Below are 23,943 nucleotides of genomic sequence, written 5' to 3' on the forward strand. Positions count from 1 at the left end.
CTGACATCCATTTTTAAGCAGATGTTGCCAGATTGCCATACTTACACTTTTATTATCCCAGGGCATCACTTGTTCTCCGTGCTATGTTGCTTATTTGGACTAAATGTCAGTATCCACAGTTTCTGGAAACCTGTGAAAGGCTGGAGCTTGTTGTCTAAACATTCTCGAAATTCCTGAAATTCCAGTCCCAGGTATGTCCTGTTCTTGGCAGTTGTTTGGTTTTCGTTGGTTTTTTTTAAGTTACATCTGCTTTTCTGCTCAGAGTTGATTGACATGATTTCAGGCTTGAAACAGAACCAGACAGGGCTGGCAAGAAGAGGACAATCTGTGATGTGGGGAAACTAGTAAGATTTTTGCTGATATTTGGTAAATTAAGTGCAAATCTAAACCAAATTTATAACAAAACTTAAGCAAAACACGAGAATGAATCTTGAAGCACTCATTAAACAGTCAACACCAAACTTGCTTTAGACGTTGTGCTCCTGCATTTTTGCTATTAGTTTCTGGGCCCTTCCATTCTTTGCACTTTTAAATTTTGAATCACAGTACTTTAATTAAAATTTATAATAACAGCTTGAGCTAAAACTTTTATTCCACTCTCACATGAAAACAGAGCTGAAAGACACAAGCAAAGGATCTTCACCTTTAACAGGTGAATAAGCAATTGCTAAATCATGCTTTTCTAACTTGTTACTAATAGAACCAAACCTTTAAGTACTTTTAATTGTGTGATATCAGTATTTCTCCAATACATCTGCAAATAATATTGAGGGACTGGGTACCCCTCCTCTTCTCCCCCCAGGTTAGCAAGAGCAACCTTTCACTTTCTCCCGCTTGCAGATAATCTACTCTATTTTACTGAGGTTATTTTTTTCTAGAAAAGCCTTGCTCTTCCTCTGTGCTTCCTCAGCAGCAGGATGAAGTTGCTCTGAATAGCACATGACACAAAAAGTCTACCAGAATCCATGAACATAGTGTTAAAACCCATTTTGTTTTGCTGTCTATGATTATTCTAGTGAAAAGTATTTCTTGGTGCAGTATTGGTTCCAACGGCAAATATTTCAAACGTCTCACAGAAAACAACTGCTAATTATTTCTGTGGAAAAGAACTTCACACTGATAGCTTGGAAAGAGAGCCTAAATTCATTACATTATTAATGCTGAATGTAAGTGTTTATAGAAATAGTTCGGCTTAGGACAAACTGAAGATGTCTTTCCATTGATTCAACCACTCAGCAAGGAATAATTTCAACACTTCTGCCTTTGCCATATCCGTATAAATGGCAACAAAGCCAGTCTCTCCCATCCCACTGTACACGGTTATATTTTATTTAATGACCATAAACCTACACAGGTGTCTGAAACATAAAGGGATGAGTGAAGGAAATAAATTTATTTGTCTCTTAGAAACCTTTACATTTAGGTAACATACTTGCCATTAGAAAGAACTGGCAGATTACCAAGAGGCCCCGAGATGCTGACCTGCAGTGCTGTCCAGCCTCACGCGTTATCTTCCAACTCTACCTCATGAGTTGGAGAGACACAGAAAATCAATTTTGAAAGCAGAAGACTTGGACTTGTAGAATTCCATTTGCTGTCAGGAAGAAACAATTACGGTGATATCTGGAGATTCCAGGGAATAAAGGGTCAAGGCAAATAAATACATTTTTAACAATTTATTGATGAACAGCAAAAAATGCAGCTTTTGTTTATCATACTGCTGGATGTAGTATCAATTTGTACACGTATAAGTAAATTTTTGCACATGTTTTCAACATAATAGCCGCTGTTCTGCAAATAACTCAGGCATATTGTGTCACAGTCATGGAGATCACCCTGAGAAAGACTGAAGATTCAGAGCAGTGTGGTGGGAGCAGCAGAGGGAACTGAGGACTGTAGATCCAGCTACAACCACAGAGTGAATTGTCAGTGGCTACTTTGTGCTGAGCCATCTGCTGCCTTGACTACACTGCCAGCAATAGTTTAAAGATAGCTGGAGTGTGTCTGGTAAAAACTACACAAAGTGACAACTCCTATGCTCTTCGAGAAGAACAGGATCTGACTTGCATTATATAGTAAGCATTGCAGATGACCTTTTAATACATCTTCCTTGTCAGGAACAAGTTTTGTCACCAGGGAGCACACCATGCCCTGTGACCTGTATAACCAGAGGCTTGCAACACTTCTGTTCCATATCCTGATGGGCACATCCTGTAGTATTTTCTTCAAATGTCAGTCCTAAATCTGTATCGCAGGTAACTTATCAAAGCACGCAAATATTGTTGTTCATATTCTCTACCGGCCATCTATGTCATCAGTGCCTTTCTTTAGAGTAGATGGTGATACAGGAGATATATATACATATCTGTTATTTTCAGTTGAGAAGTGGTCTTGTAATGGGACAAATTACAGATCTGTAGATGGAGATTTGAAATGCTGCTCCACAGACTGCTTTCCATCTTCTAGAACTTTGGAAATGCGCTGCAAAAAAAACCAAACAAACAAATTAAAACAGCAGAGGAAGGGTGCCACATGTTAAAATGACTACTGTATTGGATTCAGTACTATGTATATTACTTTACCAGCTTGTGGCCAAAAGCTGTGGGTACAGAAAAAACAGATATTGGCCAAATTCTGGATATTTTGAATTTATTTCTCCATCCTGAAAAACCATAAACCTGTCCATATGATTCCAACCACGCCGTGAAGCCCTATACAAATGAATTTTTACTGTTATTCAGTCCTTTTTCAGACTTGTAAAAAAGGACATTTTGTCTCCCTTATTGTATAAGCTATTTAGGTTTAAATGAGAGTGGATGGCATCATGCTGAAAAGCTGTTACTTCTGGGTCTGAAAAGAACAAGTATGTGACAAATTGAATGTAAGTGAAATCCTATGGGCTTCAAATTAATAGGTTATTCTTATTCCTACCAGAAAAACATGATCATGAACGCATCTAAATGCAGATTTTCCTAAAGGCTGCTCTATCATCCCTGCAGGAACTGGTTTTTTTTTTTCAAAGACTGTAGAAACTAATAGAGGCAAATGAAACCTATTCACCAGAAAAAATATTTTAAAAGAATTTCAAAAATCAACCTTTGCTTTGGAAGATCAGCAAAGAGCTGATATAAAATATTACAATATTACATACACACAGAATGCATATGCAGTGTGCATATGTGAAAGTCAGTATCTGCATTCAGTGTAGATTATGTGCTTTCAAACACTACGTTAAATTAAATCGTTTTAATTTTGTGAAATTTCCACAGAAATCAGTGAAAGGTTTCCTACTTTAAAGGAAGGCAACATTAATGACTCCAGTGTAAGCCAAATAAGCGTGACATCAGAAATGGACTCACACTGTGCACGTTTTGCCATATATGTCATGCTTACCTTCCTCTGGTGCCAGTGCTAACTACCCAATGCAATTAAATCGAACAGTAAATAATTGCTTTCCTCTTTTGCTAATAAATGTTATAGAAAGCAAAGGAGAGAAAATCCGCCGGTCAAATGAGACCTCTGGTGGTACAGATGCGGAACTGCACATCTGGGGCTTCCTTTCCAACAGCGATTTACAGCTGTACTCCAGAAAGCCCAGCCAGGGACGAAGTTGTGCTTCCCCATAGAGCTTTCACTCCTCTCCATGATGACAGGAGGAAAAAAAAAAAAGAGTTTGACTTATAGCCTTATGGTATTTTAAATTTACTTAATTTTCAAAACACAGAATTTTGGAATTCGTAACACAGAACTTACCATTGTTTTAAATAACTGGTTCACTTTCTTTTTTTTGAAGGTTTTCTTGTCACCATCTGAGGTGGAAGGAAACACTGGTTGACTCAGCCTATGTGATGCAGTTGTTTCATCAGGCGCCACAAGGCTGACGGACAGAGTTACTCCTTGGAACAGAAACACACGGGTTGCACAAAACGAAACAAAAAAAGGAGAGTCCGTGTAAGATAAAGCAGAATTCAAAATAATGAAGGACTGCAGTTACTAGAAAAAAATGAGACGGTTCTAATCTAACTATATCTTTAGAATACAAAAACAAGTAAAGGGGAAGCACTAAACTTCATTCATTACATTGAAATTGAATAGTGAAAATAAACAACCAATCTGATCAAAAAAGAAAAAAAAGATAAATACATGAAAAAACTGGGCCATGACGATCTGTTGTGTTGTGCTAAACGTCTGTTACAAGCATCTGGAAAGTCAGGGGCAGCGAGAGGGACAGACGAAGGGCAGGCTAACAAATGTGATGAGCTATGGAAGAAGTAGGCGGTGAAGGGTATTGAAATAGGGCAGATTTTCTTCATATACCCTGGCCGAGAAATGAGATCCACCTTCAGTTACATCTTCCCCTTCTCTATCATGCAACTGTCAGTCTTTCTAGTGGGCAGTACGTTATCTTGTTCCCCTTCCTCTTCCTGTGAGGGAGACGTACGAGATTCCTCTCAAATGTCAAAAGCAGAAGTTGAAAGCCTGTCCACTATGGGGCACCCTTTGGGGACACTCATCGGCCAAAGTAAAGTGCAGAGCATTTCTTCCTGTTTCACACGCTGCCCTCAGCTGTGAGAGCAGATAGCAGAAGCCTTTGCTTCTGCAAGCAAGACCCTGCAAAGCAAGGCAGATGAATAAACCTTGCCTCTTTCAAGGCAGGGGGCATGCCCACACTATACAAGGAAGCAAAAGTCAGAGCTCCAGAAGCAACACTTCTAGAATTTGCATGTTATCACTCGGCAGCACAGCGTTACCAATCAGTAGTAGCAGTTCAGCCTCACGAGCACCATACACACTTAAATTGTAATTTAAGGGGATTGGACTAGATGATCTTTTGAGGTCCCTTCCAATCCCTAACGTTCTGTGATTCTGTGATTCTGTAATCTTTGTCTCAGAAGCATGGAGCCACACAGAGAGCGAGCTACCTGCTCTGCTTGGAGCAAACCTTTCATTGCTATCTTTCCTTAACACAGCAATAAAGAAGGGCAGAACTCCTATCTTACTGTAAGCAGCTTACCTGGGATAGTTGGCATAGAACGACTGACAGAACTCATCTGCTTGAGGACAGACGTTTTCCGAGGTGCCCCTACATGTTCTGAGAGGTTGGTGTCACTCATGAACTCATATTTCCTTGACAGCTGTTTAATAAAACAAACAAAAAAATTGTCATTAATGAAGAACCAAGATATAAGCAACGAAGTTCTAAGCAAAATAATATTTTGTGAAAAGCATAAAAGAAAATAATTAAAAAACAAAGTGTCCTGTCTAACCCGAGTTCTTTATGGGATTTGTTTGCCGAGTATACAATAGAAGTAACTAGAAGCAGTAAGACTGGATCCACATATAATACACACTGACTAAAACACACAACTATTTTGTAGATGATTTATAGTTACATAAAATCTCATTCCACATAGAAATACCATTACTCTAAAAAGGGTAGCTAGGAGAGAGTCTGTAGTCTGGAACTGTGGGATGGTCTTCCTACTGTATCTTTGGAATAAGACCATCAGCCAACTTTGTGATCTGCAATGTGAAGGAAGTTTTGAAAACATTTTTCCTATTGCATTAACACAGTTAGCTTGGCTGCCGCAAGGCTTGTCACAATTTTTCTGAAACCAAAGAAAATCGTGTTACTCAGTATGTACGACATTCCCACAGGCCTGTGTATGTCTTATCTAATTTAATCAACAGGCATTGCTTGTTTTTGTGTATTAATGCTTCTCAGAGCATAACTGTGCTTCGTATCTCTCTCTTTTGTATGATGACACGTGGTGTAAGACAATCATAATCCTCCATACGTTTCTCCTTATTTCCCAAAAGAATCTCAGCTTTCTACTGAATTCTCTTTGCCTTTGATGATTCCTCCAAAATCTTTTGATCAAATGATTTATGCTCTCTCCATTTAATTCAACAACCTGTTACTGCCTGACACTTTAATTTAGATATGGCTGGTGTATCAAGAGAACAGCTTTCAAAATTTTTAAAATTTTTTCTGTTTATACTAAAAGAAGAAAATCTCCTGAGAATTCAACTACAAAAAGAAAAAAAAAAAGCCAGTGATGGAAGCCATTCTAATGATGTAGCAGTGCAATAAAAGCACTCAGATGATGTATGGAGCGAGAGATGCCCGTGTTCCGAACTTCAGTCTGGCACCATTTAAGGAACACTGTTTGCAATCTTGCAATTTCCTAACAGCTGCACGTTCCGTAACAAGGTACAAAATGTACAGGGCTCATCACTTTTGAACAGCCCTGACCGCAAGGAGCTGCCGTGAAGTGTCAGCACAGTCAATTGCCTCTCCGCAGGAAAGCCAGATTAACCCTCCCAACATAGTACTCAATTTCAAGCTAAGCCAGCTTCAGAATTTGCGGCTTCAGGGCTATATTATTTGTCATCATAAACAAGTAGATTGATTTGTTTCTTCCTAAGCATCTTGCAGGTTTCATTCATGGCAGGACAAATTGTCTATGCATCCTGCATATTTCCATTTATGCCAGCTAGAGTTCTATGTGATGTATTTTTCTCTTCCTAAACAGAGGAGTGATGTCCTATTTTTTATGTATTATAAAATCCTACTCTAAGTCAGTAACATACACATTGCATGTCAGAGATAGATATCTCAGGACCCGTCTTCTCATCAGCAAACACCACACTGCTTCGTTTTGTTCTTTTTTTGGACCTTCTCATCTTTACTTCAGGGTGAGGATTAATTTGCAGAGCAGTCTCCTCTGATTCTGCTTTTACTGGCTTTGGTAGCGCTACTTCCAGATCAAAGCTGCAGGGGCAAAAGAAAACAGTACAAGTTGTTGAGTGATTTTTTAAAACCCATCGGTATTCTGATGTCATCTCCCCATGAAATATAAATGCAGGTCATCCTTTCCTTTGACTTTCTGTGCAGCCTTGCAAACTGTTTGCAAAAAGCATAAGATGTGCCTTCAGCTGGCAACTGTAGATACAACTAGGATGCCTCAGGAGACATCTTAAAATGTTGCAAAAAATGTAAAATATTAATACGAGTGCAAATTCCTTTTCCAGTTGTGTGCACTGGCTTAGGAACTCCTACACTAAACAGAGTCAGAGTTCATAGGGCAAGTTTATGCACGATGATGATGGTGCTGAAAGCAAGACATACTGTTTTGGCTGCTGAGAACAGCAGAACAGACTATTACTATTTATTCTCATGTTGTAAATACATTCTTCTATTTATTTCACCATAGTGGACAACGATGTACATACCCAGTGATAAAAAATACCAGTTCCCTCTTTCTCTTTCTCTAATCTATGTAGTTTAAAAATTGGCCTATTTTTTTAATATGAAAACTCCAAATATTAAATTGGTGCTGGGTTTACTCCCTTCTCTGCTGCTGTAGTTAGCCTACTGAACATGGGGCTGAACTTACTTTACAAGAAAAATTGTTGAAGCAAGCAGTACGATGAATCTGTTGACCCATGCTTCCTTAAAACAAATCAGCTTCATGAAAAGCAAAGTAGGTGCATTGTTCAGCTGTGTAAGTACATTTGTCTGGTTCCACAGGAGGCATGTGTCATGAGAGATACAGGGCTGGCAGATGTGTCACAAATCACCTTTGTGTGCTACACCCTTCTTGAGTGGAAGCTGAAGGGCAGGAAGAGCAGCCTAGGGCATCTCATAATGTGTGATACCACACATCTTTGTTAGACAACACAAAACATTTAATTAAGTACTGTTAAACAACAAACTGGCAGCCAAACATGCAAGAATAGAGGAGTGTGTTAAGAAGAAACACTGCCAGGTTAGGGCGATACACTTTTGGACTGTTTTACTGTTTAAAATTGAACTACTTGGAAAGGGAGATCAGATGTTTTTTTAACAAAAGACCAGTTTTATATATGCCTTCTTTGGAAAGATGTTCTATGTGCCCACAGGATAATTTAGAAAGTCATCAAACCAATTTGTGGATGAAGAAGCCAATCAATACACCTATAACTGTTCTCTCAAACTTAAAAGTCTTTATGTTGGACAGTGCTGCAGTTCAGAAAGCGTGTTAGGGAAAGCATTTTACATTACTACAGGCGTTACTAAAACATCCCACCTCCTCACTTGTAAGTTTGTAAAGGCTTTCTTCTTCCCCTCCAGTTTCTACATGCAAAAAAGATGCTAACTGAGTTAAAAGCTGTATGAAGAGAAATTGCAAGAACCCCAGATCTTTGTATTTTTGAAGGGTGACTTAAATTATCAAATATTTGTTTCCTGAAAATGAAATGCCACTTTTTTCAGTAAGACTTGGATATATTTAGTCTATTAAGGTTGAAATACTGTAGCTTTAAGCCTGGAGAAAGCGATAGCTACAGACAAAAATAGTTTTGGCGTAGTCTGAAGAGACTGCTAATGGTCTTCATCCTTGAATGTCTTTTTATTCTCTAAGATTTTACTGTCATCCCATAAAACTGTTTAGAAACCAGGACAGAAAGAAAATTTGTAATTCATTCATAACCAACCTTTCTGAAGCAATCTTGTTTGGAGTACTGCAGTCTGAATTCATGGAGGTCAGTGAAATAACTGATAACTGACGATAGGATCTCAGCATTGATCTTGGCCGTCCTACTCTCTTGTCATCGAAATCTGGCTAGAAGATGGAAAAGAGAAACACATTCTATCAACCAACCTTGCGTGTTTTTTACCCCTTTTCACTAGGTCTTGAAGATAGCACAGGTGATTTAATACTTGGCATGAAAGAAGTTATTTGCCACCATTAATTACTGTGATTGTTTGCTCTGGATACCCTCTAAGATCTCTCAAACTCAATGATACTGCAAGAAGCTAAATAAACTACGATCGATATAATTAACTTCATCTTTGAAAAATCAATTAAAATAAACAGTGTCTGCTGATCTTGTTTTGAAGAGAACTGGGGCATGCTGTCAAAGTACTTGGTTGGACAAACAAATTGAATGAGTCTCTGCTCCATTACACTAATCAGGCTGCATCTTCAATAGAACAACTTCTGTCATCTCTACACATCAATATAGCCTTTTAACATTATATGTTTGCAAATGTTGGAAAAAATTAGTATTTCCCTCATAGCCAGACAGCATGAACATGAGGATTCTCCAGGTCATCATGTGTCCATATTGCACAAAGCCGTATCTCCTGGACCATCGCTCTCTGCAAAGCATTAAGTTGATACGTTCTGCAAATGGAAGGAAAAAAAAAAGGAGATTTCCCTCCAAATCTTCTCAAAGAAGATTTAGCTTTCACAATGAAAATATTCAGCTTAACGCTGATGGTTATTTAGGCTTTACAAGCTGGCACAAAGTTAACTGAAACAACCTGACTGTTTTGCAAAAGCTTTCCTGTTTATCTTGTTCATGAGGTATGGACGAGGATCTCATTTCTTGGCTAATACTAGAACTGTTTTCTTTCTTAAGGGCTGACTTTTGGGATCTAAAATTGTACAGTGAAGTCAGCTCCTCTCTTTTTCCATTCATTTCCTGGGATGGGCACGCCTCCCTCTAGTTAGCTCATCACAGGGACCTGATATGAGGCAGGTTTTTGAGAATCTCCTGGTGTGTGCATACCATAAGCCTTTTTTTTTTTGTGAACATACATCCAATTCCTATCCTATAAACAGGATATGAACAACTTTTAAAAACATTTCATATTAAAGCACAGAGTTTTCTCCCAGAAAATATTAAAAAATTACACATAATTTCATATGCCAAATTCCCAGATACTTTGCTTCTGATGTCACTTCTCACTAAGACTTGAAGTCTAGCAGAAAACTTGAAAATGTCTATGGTTTCAAGAATTATTTTCAAGTGTTTTGCAGAGTCTGCACACTGCTCATTTTCTGAATGGCTACAACCTTGTGGTAAAGACACAATAGCTGCATAACTTTATTTTTCCTTTAGTTTTAATAAAAAAGCTCGGGCCAGCCATCAATGAGAGTCAGACATGGTAAAATGGCAATAATGCCAGTCACAAAGTGCATTATCTTCTCTTGCAAACTTTTAAATAGGTTGTTTTTTAGAAGTGCTGATCTGTGAGAGTGTGGCAGTGTTCAAGCATTAAGCAAGATTGCAGCCTCTATTATTGCAAGTATGGTGGCATGGGACTGAAAATAAGAAAAACCTCTTGAGATAAATGTATAGAATTTTCATCATATATGTTTGTAACAGCACAATATCAAAAATTTAGGTTAGAAACTTGCTCCTTTTTCCCTTGTAACAGAAGAAATAAATCCTCTTATAAAATCATCAACGCTGAAAGCAACTGGTGTTTAATCACAAAACCAGCCAACATTATTCTTGCTAGCCTGCACAAGCTCAGATAGATTATTTTATTCAAGAATTGTCTGGAGAGTTTGTGTTTAGAAGTTCTCCTTTAATTCCCATATATTTCCAGTTGGTCTCAACTAATATTTATAGTATTGTACACACAATAGGTTTTGCTTCACAACACAGCTGGAAGTGGCTGGCACAAGGAGACATCGGTTGCAGATCAAAGCCCTAAACTGCTAAGAAAAGTTACAAAATATTACAAAGAGGAGAAACGTGAGAATTTGCTTTTATTTCCTTAATAAGGCAGAAAAGAATTGCAATTTTAATAGACATAATAAAATACTCCAAATCTTTCAGAATAAGGAATATTTATATATCAGAGAACTGAATCAACTCTTTGACTATAAAACTCAGGTCCTACTACATTCAGATCACAGGAAAACCCACAAGCAACAGAAGTTTAGTATGTGGTTTTGTTTAGAAGAACAAGATGCGTATTATGTACAGAGAAATTGCAGAAAAGGTTAAAAGGAGAGCAGTACCAATTCTCTGGCTCCATATTGTTTTTCCACTTTAACTTTTAAATGCTTGAAACATTCCTCCATACGGTCATGGAAAGGACGAAGATTATCAGAAACTCTTCTTTCATGAATTTTAATTCCAGCCCCAAGGAAAGGTATCTTGAAAAATTAAAAAAAAAAAGAAAAAAAAAAAGAATGTTAAACTGGGTCTGACGGTCCCTCTGGCTCCATTTAAAGTACCTGCTAAGTTAACCGCAAAACTCCCACTGTGGCTGGCAGACAGATGTGTCCTTGATCTCAGCTTTTACATGCAACTACAGGATAGAAAGGACACTTGAGAAATGGGCGTGCTCAGTAGATTTCTGAAGAGTGCTGGCTACCTCATGGTGACTCTTTTCTCTCTTCTATGTATTCTACTATTAATCCCTTGTGAGATTAAACACACCGTGCGAGAGTTAAAAAAACTCTTTGACTACTGGTCCACCTTATGAAGGTGCCTGCCACAGTTACAAGAAGGAAGGCAGGGATGACAAAATATGCAAATAGGTTCCAGACAGGTGGTTTCAAACTCTTCTCTCTCCAAACAGAGGATTAAGTGACTGGGAAAGGTTTAAATCAATCCACTGGAAGCTTCGTCATGTTACCACGTGGACACTTGCTGTGACAATCTAGCGTGTTAATGCCTTGTTACTGAAGGTGATCTCTTCCTTTCTCCTTGATTAAATTTACTCTGTGGATTTCCTCTGTACTCCCTACATCTCAAGAAAAGTTCAGTAAGATAATGCTTCAATACAAAAATAAACCACTCAAGCCATGAGCAGAGGCAGCTTGCACTAACCAGACTGACTTTGCTCAAATTTACTCCTGTGCTTTTCTTTTTGCTCCTTTAGGCTGGGGTCAGTGACAAGTAACCAAAGGGGTTAAGATGTCTGGTTCTTCCTACTAGAGTTGAAAGGAGGTACATAATAGTTTTTAAAAACTGGGGACAGAGGGAGGAGAGGAAGTACAGACATATATTCCCTTAAAGGAGAACACCTGATAAAAAGGTTAGCAAAAGGTCTATCCTTTCACCCCTCTCCACTTCCATTTCTTAAAAAAAACCCTTCTCCATTGTTAGAAGGAATGGCTTGCTTACCAAAGTAATAATAACTAAAAAATGGTAGTAATACTGCCTTTCTAACCCCTCCTCCCTGCAATGCCTTCCTTTGCTATTATATTGGTACTATAATCTTTGCTGTTATATTCATGTAATCTATCCAGTTAAAAGCAAACAAATAAAATCTTATCTTCAAAGTTAATGGTCAGCACACTTTGAAATGCTGATTAATTAATAACAAACATATTCACAAAGAGAAACTTTGTATTGCTTCTCTTTAATATAAAGACATTTCAATACTTTTCAGTTTTTGAAGATGGTGATTTATGAGTTTTGTGCAACACATTTTACCTACCCTTCTGCCAGTAACCTTTTCTAACTGCGTTACCATTGACTTTTAGCTATTTTGCATTAATGTTTGGGCCTTTTTTTAATATCCACTTAAGATTCCACACTTCTTTTCTGTGTTCTGGACCTATAAATATTATTAATATTGCATACATCAGTCCACCTATTGAAATGATAATATTTGATGGAAGTTCCATTTCAATATAACTTTTGAAAACGTGGTATTAAAGCCCATTATTACAGACAGATGTTTGTCCTCCTCAGAGGGATTTACAGGGATAGATGTAAATTACCACTTTATTTCCTAATGCCAACTAGTATTATGGTCAACTGACATCATTACATCTACCGAGCACTTCTGATGGTCAGAAAGCAACCATATGTAGAGCCTGTGGAGGGCAATGATACAGGAGAAATCTGTACAGGTTGGTGACTCAAACTAATAACCAAACTAAGATGAATAAAAATGAAACAGGAAGAAACGTCAAACACAGTAAGAAAACAGTACCAAAAAATTCCATTAAAGCTATTTGGAAGATTCATTTCAAGACTGAGAGAGGAATAAATGGTAAATTCTTGCTGTTTCTCATCTATGAAACAGAGATAGCATCATTGAATAGTTTGGGTTGGGACCTTTAAAGGTCATCTAGTCCAACTCTTCTGCAATGAGCAGGGCTATCTTCAACCAGATCAGATTGCTCAGAGCCCTGGCCAACCTGACCTTGAATGTTTCCAGAGATGAGGCATCTACCACCCCTCTGGCAACCTGTTCCAGTATTGGACCACCCTCATCGTACAACAGTAGTTAAATCTAAAATTTAAATAGTACAAAAAAAACCCCAAATCACTCTATCTAGTCTAAATCTCCCCTCTTTCAGTTTAAACCCATTACCCCTTATCCTGTTGAAGCAGGCTCTACTAAAACGTCTGTCCTCATCTTTCTTATAGACCCCCTCTAAGTACTGAAAGGCTGCAACAAGCTCTCCTCAGAGCCTTCTCCAGGCTAAACAACCACAACTCGCAGCCTGTCCTCATAGCAGAGATGCCTCAGCCCTCTGTTCATTTTTGTGGCCTCCTCTGGCCATGCTCCAACAGGTCCACGTCTTCCCTGTGTTGAGGACCCCAGAGCTGGATGCAGCCACTGCAGGTGGGGTCTGAACAGAGAGCAGAGGGGCAGAACCACCTCTCTCGACCAGCTGGCCACACTTCTTTTGATGCGGCCCAGGGTACTGCAGCCTTCTCACAAAGAAAGCGTAAGATTAAATCAATGAGGAAGATTTTTTTAGTGGATTAGTTCAAAGAATGAGACATGAAGCATCATGAGAAATATCTCGAGCCATTAACTTCTGACAGTAATATACAGATTAACTCACACTATTTCTTAACATCCCTCTTGAAAGGGATATCACTCGATTATACCTTGATGCAGCAATTACTGCACCCATTCATTTACACAGCAAACAGTTCTTTCTTACGTAAAACTTCTAGATTTCAGAAGACTCAGCAGTTAGTGGTTTCTTAAACTACCTATGTGCAAATATGTGAGTCTCTTCTCTCATCGTGATATTGCCATATATTTCATTTTGCCATATATCAACGGCAAAAATTTCTACTTGGACTAGATAATTGCAAATAGAATTGATAATTTCTGAGGTCATGTTTTTCTTCTCTCCACTCTCACAACAAATGCTTATGTCAATGAAAACAGCCATCTTCCCTTAAATCTCAGCAAAAATATTTTTTCAGCTACCACCTCCCATGGGTGCATTTTCCTCTGAGGAAAAATGAATTCTGCAGATAGGTTCACTTATATGCACACTAAAAATAAATTTTAAAAAACTAAATCATTTCGGTGACTCTAGTATAGGCAGAATATTCAGATTTCCTCTGGAAATATAGCTTTAAAATACTTACTAAGTTTTCTATACTATTTGTGGCACAAAACACATGTACCAGCAATCTTCAAGGGTCATTGAGAATGAAAGCAACTCCTGTGAGCAACTCGTTTTCCATTAAGATTTCTGATCCTAAAAAACCCCTACAAACAACAACGACCACCCAATCTCTAGGAAAGAGTTATTTCCCAAGAGAATATCTGACATTTGCAGATGCTTGTTTTCCCAGCTATTAATGAAGTCCATATGACTTTTGTCCTGCTCTCAGTTTTGTCTCCAGGAATACAAACTGAGTTTGAAATCCTGGCCCTTTTAATCATAATTGTAGCCCGCTCTATGTGGCCCCAAATGATGTGTTTTTCAAAGTACTTTCCTGGCCTACTGCTTTCCTTAGGGCACAGGGCGATGCATGGGTAATATCCCTGATTCCGGTAGCATTTCATCTAACACTTAATGGACACTATAATGATGATACTTCTCAGGAAATACGATGTGATTTTTGTAATTAAGCCATTTCTCCAGTTTAAGCATAGATTGACAAAAAATAAACCACTGAAGGACAGGATCGCTTGGATCTCCAAGAATGTTTTATCAGTCATATACCACATCATAGGGTAAGGAGTTATGCTGTTTGGTCGTGGATCTTAGTGGGTTCATAATGCAATACAGGCTTCCTATTAGGCACATTAAAATCAAAGGAGTTGAAGCTCTTTTTCATACTTAAGGGAAATTATGAGTATCTAAACAAGATAATAAACAGATAGTCCTTTTACAACAATACATACTCTGAAACAGAAGGCTCAGTCTAAGAAAGCGTATTTTACTAGGAGTCCCTTTTCAAAAAAATACTATTAATCCATCGCAGAACTAGGCAAGAAGTTTGTAACAGGAATCTTCTCATTCTTCTATCCCCCTGCTTCAGGGAAACAAACAAACAAACTCAAAAAAACCCAGCCCAGTAAAAAAGACAGATTCATCTAAATGCTATGTTCTGCTAGAAAGGAACAGAAAAAAGGAATGGGTGATGAAGCCTCAGATGACTGCTGTCAGTAAGAACTTACCTGCCAAGCAATTAGATCTTTGAGTCTATTCAGCTTTTCTTGGTCCTCTGGATGGTCTCTGATATATTCTTCTGTAAAAAAAGCCTTAGACAAAAAAAATTATTCAGCCCATCATTCTGACAAGTAAAGAAATCAGTCATTGCTCCACTGGCTCCAGCTGGTGACCAAACGAAGAGAGACACATACAGCTCCTTAACCAGATGTTGCTGGTCATCATTCCTTATTATATCAGTTGAGAACTGAAGTGCTCTTGTTTGTTAAAGGGCATTACGTCTTTATCCAACCCTTGTGAGTTTGAGATCCTTTCTATGACTAAATCCATTTATTGTTGATTTTATTAAGTTTACATTGAAACTGAAAAGGCACTAACTTGACGTATTGTGATTTACATTTGTAAATCATTTTATTCAAGTACATACCCTACCTGCTGACATTAGCCAGTGTTATATGATAAAGAAATTGAACTCTCCCACAGATAAGCTGAGTCAGAGATTGCAAACACACAGCCTTTTGCTGCCCAAAGCTTTCATCCCTCAGGTGACAGAAGAAGAATGTAGCTATTTGACCGTGACTGCCAAACTTTGAAACAAACGACACTATGTTAGTCCTAAAGTATAAGTCATACTCCTCCAGAATATGTCATGCTTACCAAATATGTATGCATATATCTCTGTGTGTGTGTGCGCGCGCGTGTGTGTATACATACACACATACATATATATATATGCCATCTTTTCAGCAGTATCCAAATCTGACATCCTGAGCCTACTGAGCATGGCACATGCTTCTCATCATGAAACGGCAGGCAGAAATAATAGAGTTCTACAGCTGTGGAGTAACCCCACATTCATTTTCATCTAAAACTTTAATAATTTAGAATTTAAATTTAAATGAATCTTTAACATTCTTGCTTGCTTTCCTGCCCCGTCTTCACAAGGTGGTCTTTGGGACAGATTTTCTACAGTTCAGTTCCTCAAGACATTCCATTTTCCAAGTATTGCCAGAACAGTTTCTATTTGTATTCCTACTTTTAAACAACAAAACCTGCTATGCAGAATAGCTGCAGTTACAGAGAAAACATGATGACAGTTTGATTGATAACCCACATCTAAATACTCCAGACCTACTCTAGGACAAAGTTAATTCACTCCAGACCAAGTCTTTTGATATCAGAGCACCTATTTAATTACAAAAGAAGTGTCTCATCTCACATGTACATGAAAACCCTCATAACTGCAACTAATATGAAGCTTCGGTTATTCCAGGTTAGATAGTTTCTGCTTTCAAAGACAGATATGACCAGGATGTGAGGCTTTCCTAATTGGTGGAGTTACGGCTTTCAAATTCCAAACCCATATTCCACTGCCACTTTGAACAAAGGACGACAGAGGATTATGAAATAACATATTTGAATATGTTCTTTGCATTGACTTAAAAGCTCTTACCTTCTCATATTTAGCGAAGCCACCCATAACAGCTGGATCAACAATTCCATTCAGAAGCATAGAAAGTGGATTAATGGGGAGGTTCTCATCACTCTGGTACTGGTTAATCATCATCAGAATTTTTTCATTTGTTGTGGACATAGTCTCAATAGCATTCTCTAAAGGACTAATTGTAGTCTATAAAGAAATAAAAGACTTCTAATGTTTATAAAGAGATAAAAAACGTCGTCTAAGTTTTATAAAAATTCATGTATTGAACAACATTTTTGCAATTCAGCAAACCATACAAAGTTGCTCAATTCTCTTAGGACTTGGTTCTGAAACTATAAATCAGATATAAGATATATTGATCCCACCAGCAGAAAGATAAAAGATAAGTAATAACAGTTTTGTATGTATAACAATAAGTAAATAACAATAGCCTTGTGTGATAAACCTGCAAACTATTTCGTACACGAAGATTCATAGAGATACATGTTTTATGGGTTCTTAGCATGTTAATACACACCTGTGACATGGAGACAACCTCAAACCATCGTAAAATTCCAGGAAGTTTGTATGCTGTAACAAATGATGTTCTCTCAATCCACATAGACTATTAAAAAAACATAGCAGGGAGAAAATGATACTTCAGGATTTAAACCTTAATCTTTTCTGCCTTTCTGAAACGTCAGAGTGAAAAGAATGTGGATGGAAAACACAGGTCCATGCTCTTTAATCTTCTACTATCTATTCCTGTTTTTACCATTACAGATTGAAAGACTGTGACTAAATGACCTACTCTCCACCTCTAACCAGATTATACTCCCTCCCTCCACTTTCAAAACTTGTTTCTGCAATTAAAAGCATTAATAGCCCTTTAACAACTTGCCAGCATTCTTACTTTTTTTCCCCTTTCTTTTTCCTCTTCTGAACAAGACAAGGTATTGGTGCTTTGAAATGCCACTAGTTCATTTACCCTACTGCTCCTTATTTTACCAGTATCAGCTCATTTAAACTGCCAGTACTGATATATATAATAATGAATGCAATGAAGACATACTCCAACTAGCCCAAATTTCCACCTCTCTGAAGTAAGTATGCACATTATCTGTAGTCATCAGCAATGAAAACATTAATGATCTAATTTTTGTGCAATAATTCCAAGGTGTATTCATAAATGGCTTCAAATCTCTCCGTTTTGCAAAGGAAGTCAATGTGCATCATCGGTCTTGATAACACAGTGCAAAGTTGGGAAGTCAGGTTATAGTTTACATCTGAAGCATTTAATTTCAGTGCAGGTAAGGAGCTCCTTACATGAAACTGTTGACACTATGATCAGCACACTCATAACTGAAGTTGTACATTTCCCATGAAGCTGCACTTTTCCCATCAGTATCCCAAGAGCATAGCTTTAGCCATAGAGATTAGATGGGACGGTTTTCATGACAAACTATAAAATACCAGATATCTGTAAAATTAAAATATACAAACTTACCACATTTTTTATGCCTGACTCTGAAAAATAAGTTATGGTGTTGCAGATTTCCTAGAATATTTGAACAGCAAAGACTATTTTCTCAGTATTACACCATTACGCATGGGAATAAAACTGGCACAGGTGGTATTCTAGTCTGTCAAGATTTCACAGGACTGATGAAAGCAGACAACACACACCTCTCATTGCCAAGCTGGCAGCTGACAAAACCACAAGAGGCAAATCATTTGATATTTATTTACTTGTCACTTTGTTTCATAATGAAAATGTGTACCAGAAAATGTTAATGCTTGACACAAGTGTGTTGAACATACTGAACTACACAATGTTTACCTGCGACTGAAACAGTGATGTATCACTGAGTAAGTGCACAAGAGTAGTACTGAAACACAGAAATCTCACATTTGTTCCCTTTTAACCATATCCTAACGTTAAGGTGTCTGTAATGAGTAATGTGAGACTCAGAAAGGATCTAGTTCAAAATTCAGTCATACCAGAACTGCCTCCAATGCCCTGTCTACTATTTACTTACAGCAAATTCATTTTCAGGGTCAACAGATCCTTTTCTGACTGGTCGCGAATAGTGGAACCGGTGTACATTGTTGGACTTATAAAAACTGAAAGATTTAGAAAAAAGACTCTTGTAAAATACAGAACTCAGAAATTTACGGATTTTGTTATCACAGTGAGATATTTCATTTTGAATCAGTTAAGTTTTTAATTAGAAGCAAATTTATTGCTCAGAAAAAAGATGTGCTGTACTGGAAACTCAGGAGACAGCTACTTTTTCTATAAATTAGGCTCAATATTTTACAAGTATTATGCTTCAGCTTGTGGCGGCATGTAATTCCCAGGTATAAAAATTCCAGAACTTCCAGATTCATGTTAAAACCTACAGAAGGTGGTCTAGAAAAGAATTTTACTATCCTGTATTCTTGCTGTGGCATAGACACTGCTTGCCTGCCCTATAATGGCATACAAGGCAGTACATTTTGTTAAATATAACTGACTGATCACGGTGGATGTATTCACCTGGACTGAAATGCAGGTGGTTGTTTTTTTTTATCCACAGTGCATGCCAAATCAGTTTAATCTCGTCTAACAATATCTCCTTGTGGCTTTTCGTTTTTGTTTTAAAAATGAATTAAATTTAAAGCCATGTTAAACAAAAGCTAGTTTTGCAGAGTTTAAAAAAAAAGTCTCAGAAATACCTTACAGTAAAATCAAGCCATGTTTTGGAGTCCTAGAGAGACAAATAAACGGACAGACCCTAAATAGTTGAGAAAAATTCTGGTATGTTAGTTCAGAGGAACCTCTGATTTCTGATCCAAACTACTAAGATTATCTTCATCAAGAAAGAAAGTGGAAAACACTGCCATAACACGTCAGATCACTTTATACAGGTCCATCTGAAAGGACAGATATTTTGAAGCTCTGTGACAGAAGAAATGCATTGCCATCAACTAATGTAACTAAAACCAGTAAAGTACACTCATAAAAATACACCCCTAAGATCAGAAGAAATTAGCAGTTTGGCTGAATTCTGCAGCTGAGACAAACAATTACAGCATCTCCCACATGATAAGACATTGTACTTTGTTGAGCACATCACTAAATACGACTGTTACGGCTTCAAAATGCAACTGGCACTACACTGAAATCTAATCCAGGACAAGAATTATAAGCTTTCAGATATTGATTTAAAAATGTATTGAAGTTGAAATTGGGACCACGCTTCACTATTTTTAATTATTTTTTTTAATACTGTAGTACAAGAACTGTCCTTGTATCTGCTTTACTGATTTTTGTGGATGTAGGGGGGGGTGACTTAATTTTCCACTTTGAATCAATTGCCATTTCAGTAAAGATTCTGTAGAGAAAGCTGCAGTGAAAGGTAACATCTAGTTTGAATCCAGCTGTGAATCAGTTAGAAATGATTCATCTCTGTGGATAAAATGAAGCCTTCTATCTTCAGTCACTTTCTAGAAACTAATAATACTAGTGCTGTTAAAGGGTTTCGTCTGAGCCTTCTTTAAGAGTGGAGGAATTGCAAAGCCTTTCTTGCATTAAAAGTGCAGGTGCCTCAGGCTATCTGGAGAAATTTTAACTGAAGGTGCCTGTTCTAACCATTTTCAGTCAGGGAGGCACAGTCATACCTTATCCTTTCACAAGGTACTGCCAAGAACAGAGAGAAAATACGGCCTGTCTTAACTGATGGTGCTTATACTTTTTGCTGTCCTTATGTTACAAGCTAACACATACTAACTTGACATTTTTCATTTATGTTTTAGTGACAAAGATCAGCTTTTTTTTTATTGACTATGTTTGCAACCATATAAATCATACATCGGTTTGAGTTGGAAGGGTCCTTAAAGATCACCTAGTTCCAACACCCCTGCAGAGGCATCTTTCACCAGCCCAGGCTGCTCAAAGCCCCATCCAGCCTGACCTTGAACATTTCCAGGGAGGGGGCATCCACAACCTCCCTGGGCAACCTGTGCCAGTGGCTCACCACCCCCACAGTAAAAAGTCTCTTCCTCGTAGCCAATCTAAATCTACCCTCTTTCAGCTTAAAAACATTGCCCCCAATCTTGTCGCTACACGCCTTGGTAAAAAGTATCTTTCCATCTTTCTTATAATCTCCCTTTATATATACATGGATTCGGAACCAAAAGTCTCTCAAGCCTGAAGTCAGCTGCGATGCCAGTAGTTGCTGTATGCAGTTTTGGCATCATCTGTTAGAACTGACCGTCACTTGTCATGCACGTAGTCATAACTCCTAATTAGGAGCATGTAATAAGTTCAACCTGTTCTACATTGGGCTGGGAGTTTGGTAATGTTAGCCAGATTGTTTTTGAAATACTCTGGAGAGTCCCTTTCCTCTATTCCTTTACAAAATCCTGACCATAGTACCAATGGAAACCATTTTGCCACTATGTGTTTTGCACTTGGCAAGTTAAGTCATAACAAGATTCTGTTGTACAACAGCCTGCAATTCAAGTGTTCTTATTCCATCAGTCCCCTCTAAGACCCCTCTCTCCACCACTTGTCTAAGCAGCTCAGTTGAAAACGCAGTAACTTGGACCCAAAGCATGGACTTCACCTCCTCACTCTGTAACCACATGCTGTTTCTTAAAGGGTAAATGGGCAGATAATTCATTCATTAAATTCCTAGGGAATAAATAAGTCAGTAAACTAAGACAATAAAGGCTCTAAAAATCATTGACAATTGACTGAGTTCACAAAATAACGGTTGTCAATTTAGGAATATGGACTAACTTCCGTTATATTATCTACTAGAGAAATTCACTTACTTTATAATTTGATCAGGTACTGCCTTATTTTTGAATCTAGGTTGCTCCTCCAGGACTGGCTGCACTGTAAAACACTGGATATCTGAAATCGTGAAAGTTAAGGGCACCTTATCAACTATCACTATGAAATGCTTTAGACTGCTGGGAAAATAAACAGATAAATAAAATTTTAAAAGACTTTTCCTGATGAACTATCGACAGGGTTCAGGGTTTCATTTGTGAAGCTTTCTTGGCCAAAAAAGGAAAAATCTGCCAGTAGTAACCAGTGAATATATGTGAATATTAATTTTGAACTGCTTGTTTTTATTATTTACTGCGCTTGAATATCTGTAGCTGAAATTATCACACTGCATAATTCATTAAATTTTAAAGCCAAGCCAACTTACAAAAATAATCAACAACATCTGATGTTATCAGTTTCACTATTTAACTTCAGGCATGCGTAATGTCATGATGCTTAGCAGTTCATCTTTGAAATCTGTAACCGAGCAGCCCTTTTACCTGAGATTTCCTTTTGCTATGGAAGTGTTACTTTTTAATCTGAACACTGTATTTGCAAGTAAATATATAATATTCTTACATATTTCAGTGCATCTTAAATTCATGCCCTCTGGTTAGATTCCATAGCTTTTTCTTAAGTGCATAAGCAGTGCATCTCCTGCCAGTTGCAAATAAATCTGCAAAAATTCTACTTTAAGAAACAACTGAAGCATATGATAAAATAAAAATTAGTTAAGACACAGGACAGACTTATGAGAGCTTGGCTCTCAAGCTTCATGTACTATTTTAGACAAGGCTGTAATACTGTCTGCTTTTGTCCCAACAGTGTGACAATAAAGCAGTATTCCTTTTCTCCTACAGCCGTTTCCATCAGAATAGACTCACAAGAGCATGTGAGGTGTTACAATATTACCTTGAAAATTAATAAAGGAAAATCAACATGTGAAGACAAAAAGTCTGATACAATGAGGTGATTGATCTCGTAGCTGCTCAGCCAATAATGGCTTAAATCAGAACATGAAGAAAAAAAGACAATGAATGCAAGCAACTGTTAGAGTACTTCTGAACAAAAATAATTTAGGGCATTTTAAAAGGTGGTTAACAATGTTTATGAGTTAATTTTCCTAATAAAACTTCTGAGAATGACATAAGGCATGTTTATGTTGCGAAGAAATACAGGTGATACCCAAATGTAGTGCCAGTCAGAACACTACTCAAGACAGACATGAATTTAGTGTCAAGACAACAGCTAGGAATGTGAGGTCATAGACATTTTGCTCCTTTTAACTTAGCCAATTCAACTGTTTGATACTGGTTTTGCCATTAGAAGAAAAGAAAGGTAAACTCTGTATGAACTTGAATGAATTTTCTTCACCAAAAGGGTTGTCAAGCACTGGAACAGGCTGCCCAGGGAAGTGGCTGAGTCACCATCCCTGGGGGTGTTTAACAGATGGGTAGATTTGGCACTTAGGGACATGGTTTAGTGGTGGACTTGGTTTATGGTCAGACTCAATCTTAAAGGGTCTTTTCCAACATAAATGATTCTATGATGACCGAGACAGACTTCTTAGAATTTTAAGAAAAACAGGAGCAAACATCTTAGGAACAAACCATAAAACACATGCAGGACATCAGTAAAACTGTAAACTGACCCGCCACTTTAACAAACTTTGATCTTTTTTAGAAAATGATTGTTCCCCACAGAGGAACTCTTGCTGACAACAAGGCTTCCCCAACCTGCCGTCAATCTCCCACATGTTCAAGGATACATTGACCAGGAGAGTTTTTCACATCCTCCCCAGGTGCTGAGGTGGTGTTCATCTTCTCTGCGCTGGGAAACTGACTCATCAGCTGGGCCTGGAAGTCTTCTCTCCTCTCATATTCCTTCCCACGATAAATGAATACTTTGTTCTGCAAGGAATAAACAGCTCTTTGCTTGGACTGTATGACACTGAGGCAGAAGTTCTAGATGCATCAGTACAAAGACACAATGCAGTCTCCAAATTTTGGAATGAGTGTTAGTGTTTTCTGAATGTTAATGAGCTATAAAGCAAGGCAGTCCTTTGACCGGCTGCTCGAATGCAGCACTGACTCTCCAGAGATGATACTCTATGCTGTTAAGACAGAATGAAGATAAACTGGCATCATCACTGCGGATGCTTCTGTAGAACAGAATTAAAAATCAGAGTAGGAGGCAAGGCAAGACCTGAAATTCCTTTTCTTCTTGTCTGTCAAACAAAAGGATTTGCTTTCAAATACATCCTAGGTCCACTTTCCACAGCTTTCTAATACCAATATACAGGTTTCCTCTGCCTGGTCCTTCTCCTTGATATTATGACATGTCCTCATTTACAATACAGTCTAAGCCCAGATGTGCTCATTTGTGGTTCAGTGTGCTTTATTTAACAGGATATTTCCATAACACCAGAAACAAAAGATAAATGCTTCCCTTGGCGTGATATTAGCACATATTTTCACTGTTTTTTCCAAAGTTTTTGAGGCAAATTTGACCTTTAAAACTGGGAA

At 37.8% G+C, this 23,943-nt stretch overlaps 1 protein-coding gene across 1 annotated transcript in view; it reads right to left on the reverse strand.

Annotated features, from left to right (window-relative positions):
- Positions 1-2,406: 2,406 nt before the first annotated feature.
- Positions 2,407-23,943, reverse strand: part of LOC104548300 (dedicator of cytokinesis protein 2-like) — an 82,527-nt gene continuing 60,990 nt past the window's right edge. Inside the window, exons 15-26 of the mRNA XM_010194288.1 lie at positions 23,187-23,328; positions 21,418-21,499; positions 18,636-18,720; positions 17,135-17,221; positions 16,627-16,803; positions 15,182-15,265; positions 10,803-10,940; positions 8,479-8,606; positions 6,595-6,775; positions 5,015-5,135; positions 3,754-3,896; positions 2,407-2,481 (exon numbers count right to left, since the gene is read on the reverse strand). Of these exons, the coding sequence (XP_010192590.1) occupies positions 2,407-2,481; positions 3,754-3,896; positions 5,015-5,135; positions 6,595-6,775; positions 8,479-8,606; positions 10,803-10,940; positions 15,182-15,265; positions 16,627-16,803; positions 17,135-17,221; positions 18,636-18,720; positions 21,418-21,499; positions 23,187-23,328 (1,443 nt within the window). The remainder of the gene's footprint in view (positions 2,482-3,753; positions 3,897-5,014; positions 5,136-6,594; positions 6,776-8,478; positions 8,607-10,802; positions 10,941-15,181; positions 15,266-16,626; positions 16,804-17,134; positions 17,222-18,635; positions 18,721-21,417; positions 21,500-23,186; positions 23,329-23,943) is intronic.

The sequence above is a fragment of the Mesitornis unicolor genome, unplaced genomic scaffold (assembly GCF_000695765.1).
Source record: "Mesitornis unicolor isolate BGI_N332 unplaced genomic scaffold, ASM69576v1 scaffold321, whole genome shotgun sequence".
Classification (NCBI taxonomy): domain Eukaryota; kingdom Metazoa; phylum Chordata; class Aves; order Mesitornithiformes; family Mesitornithidae; genus Mesitornis; species Mesitornis unicolor.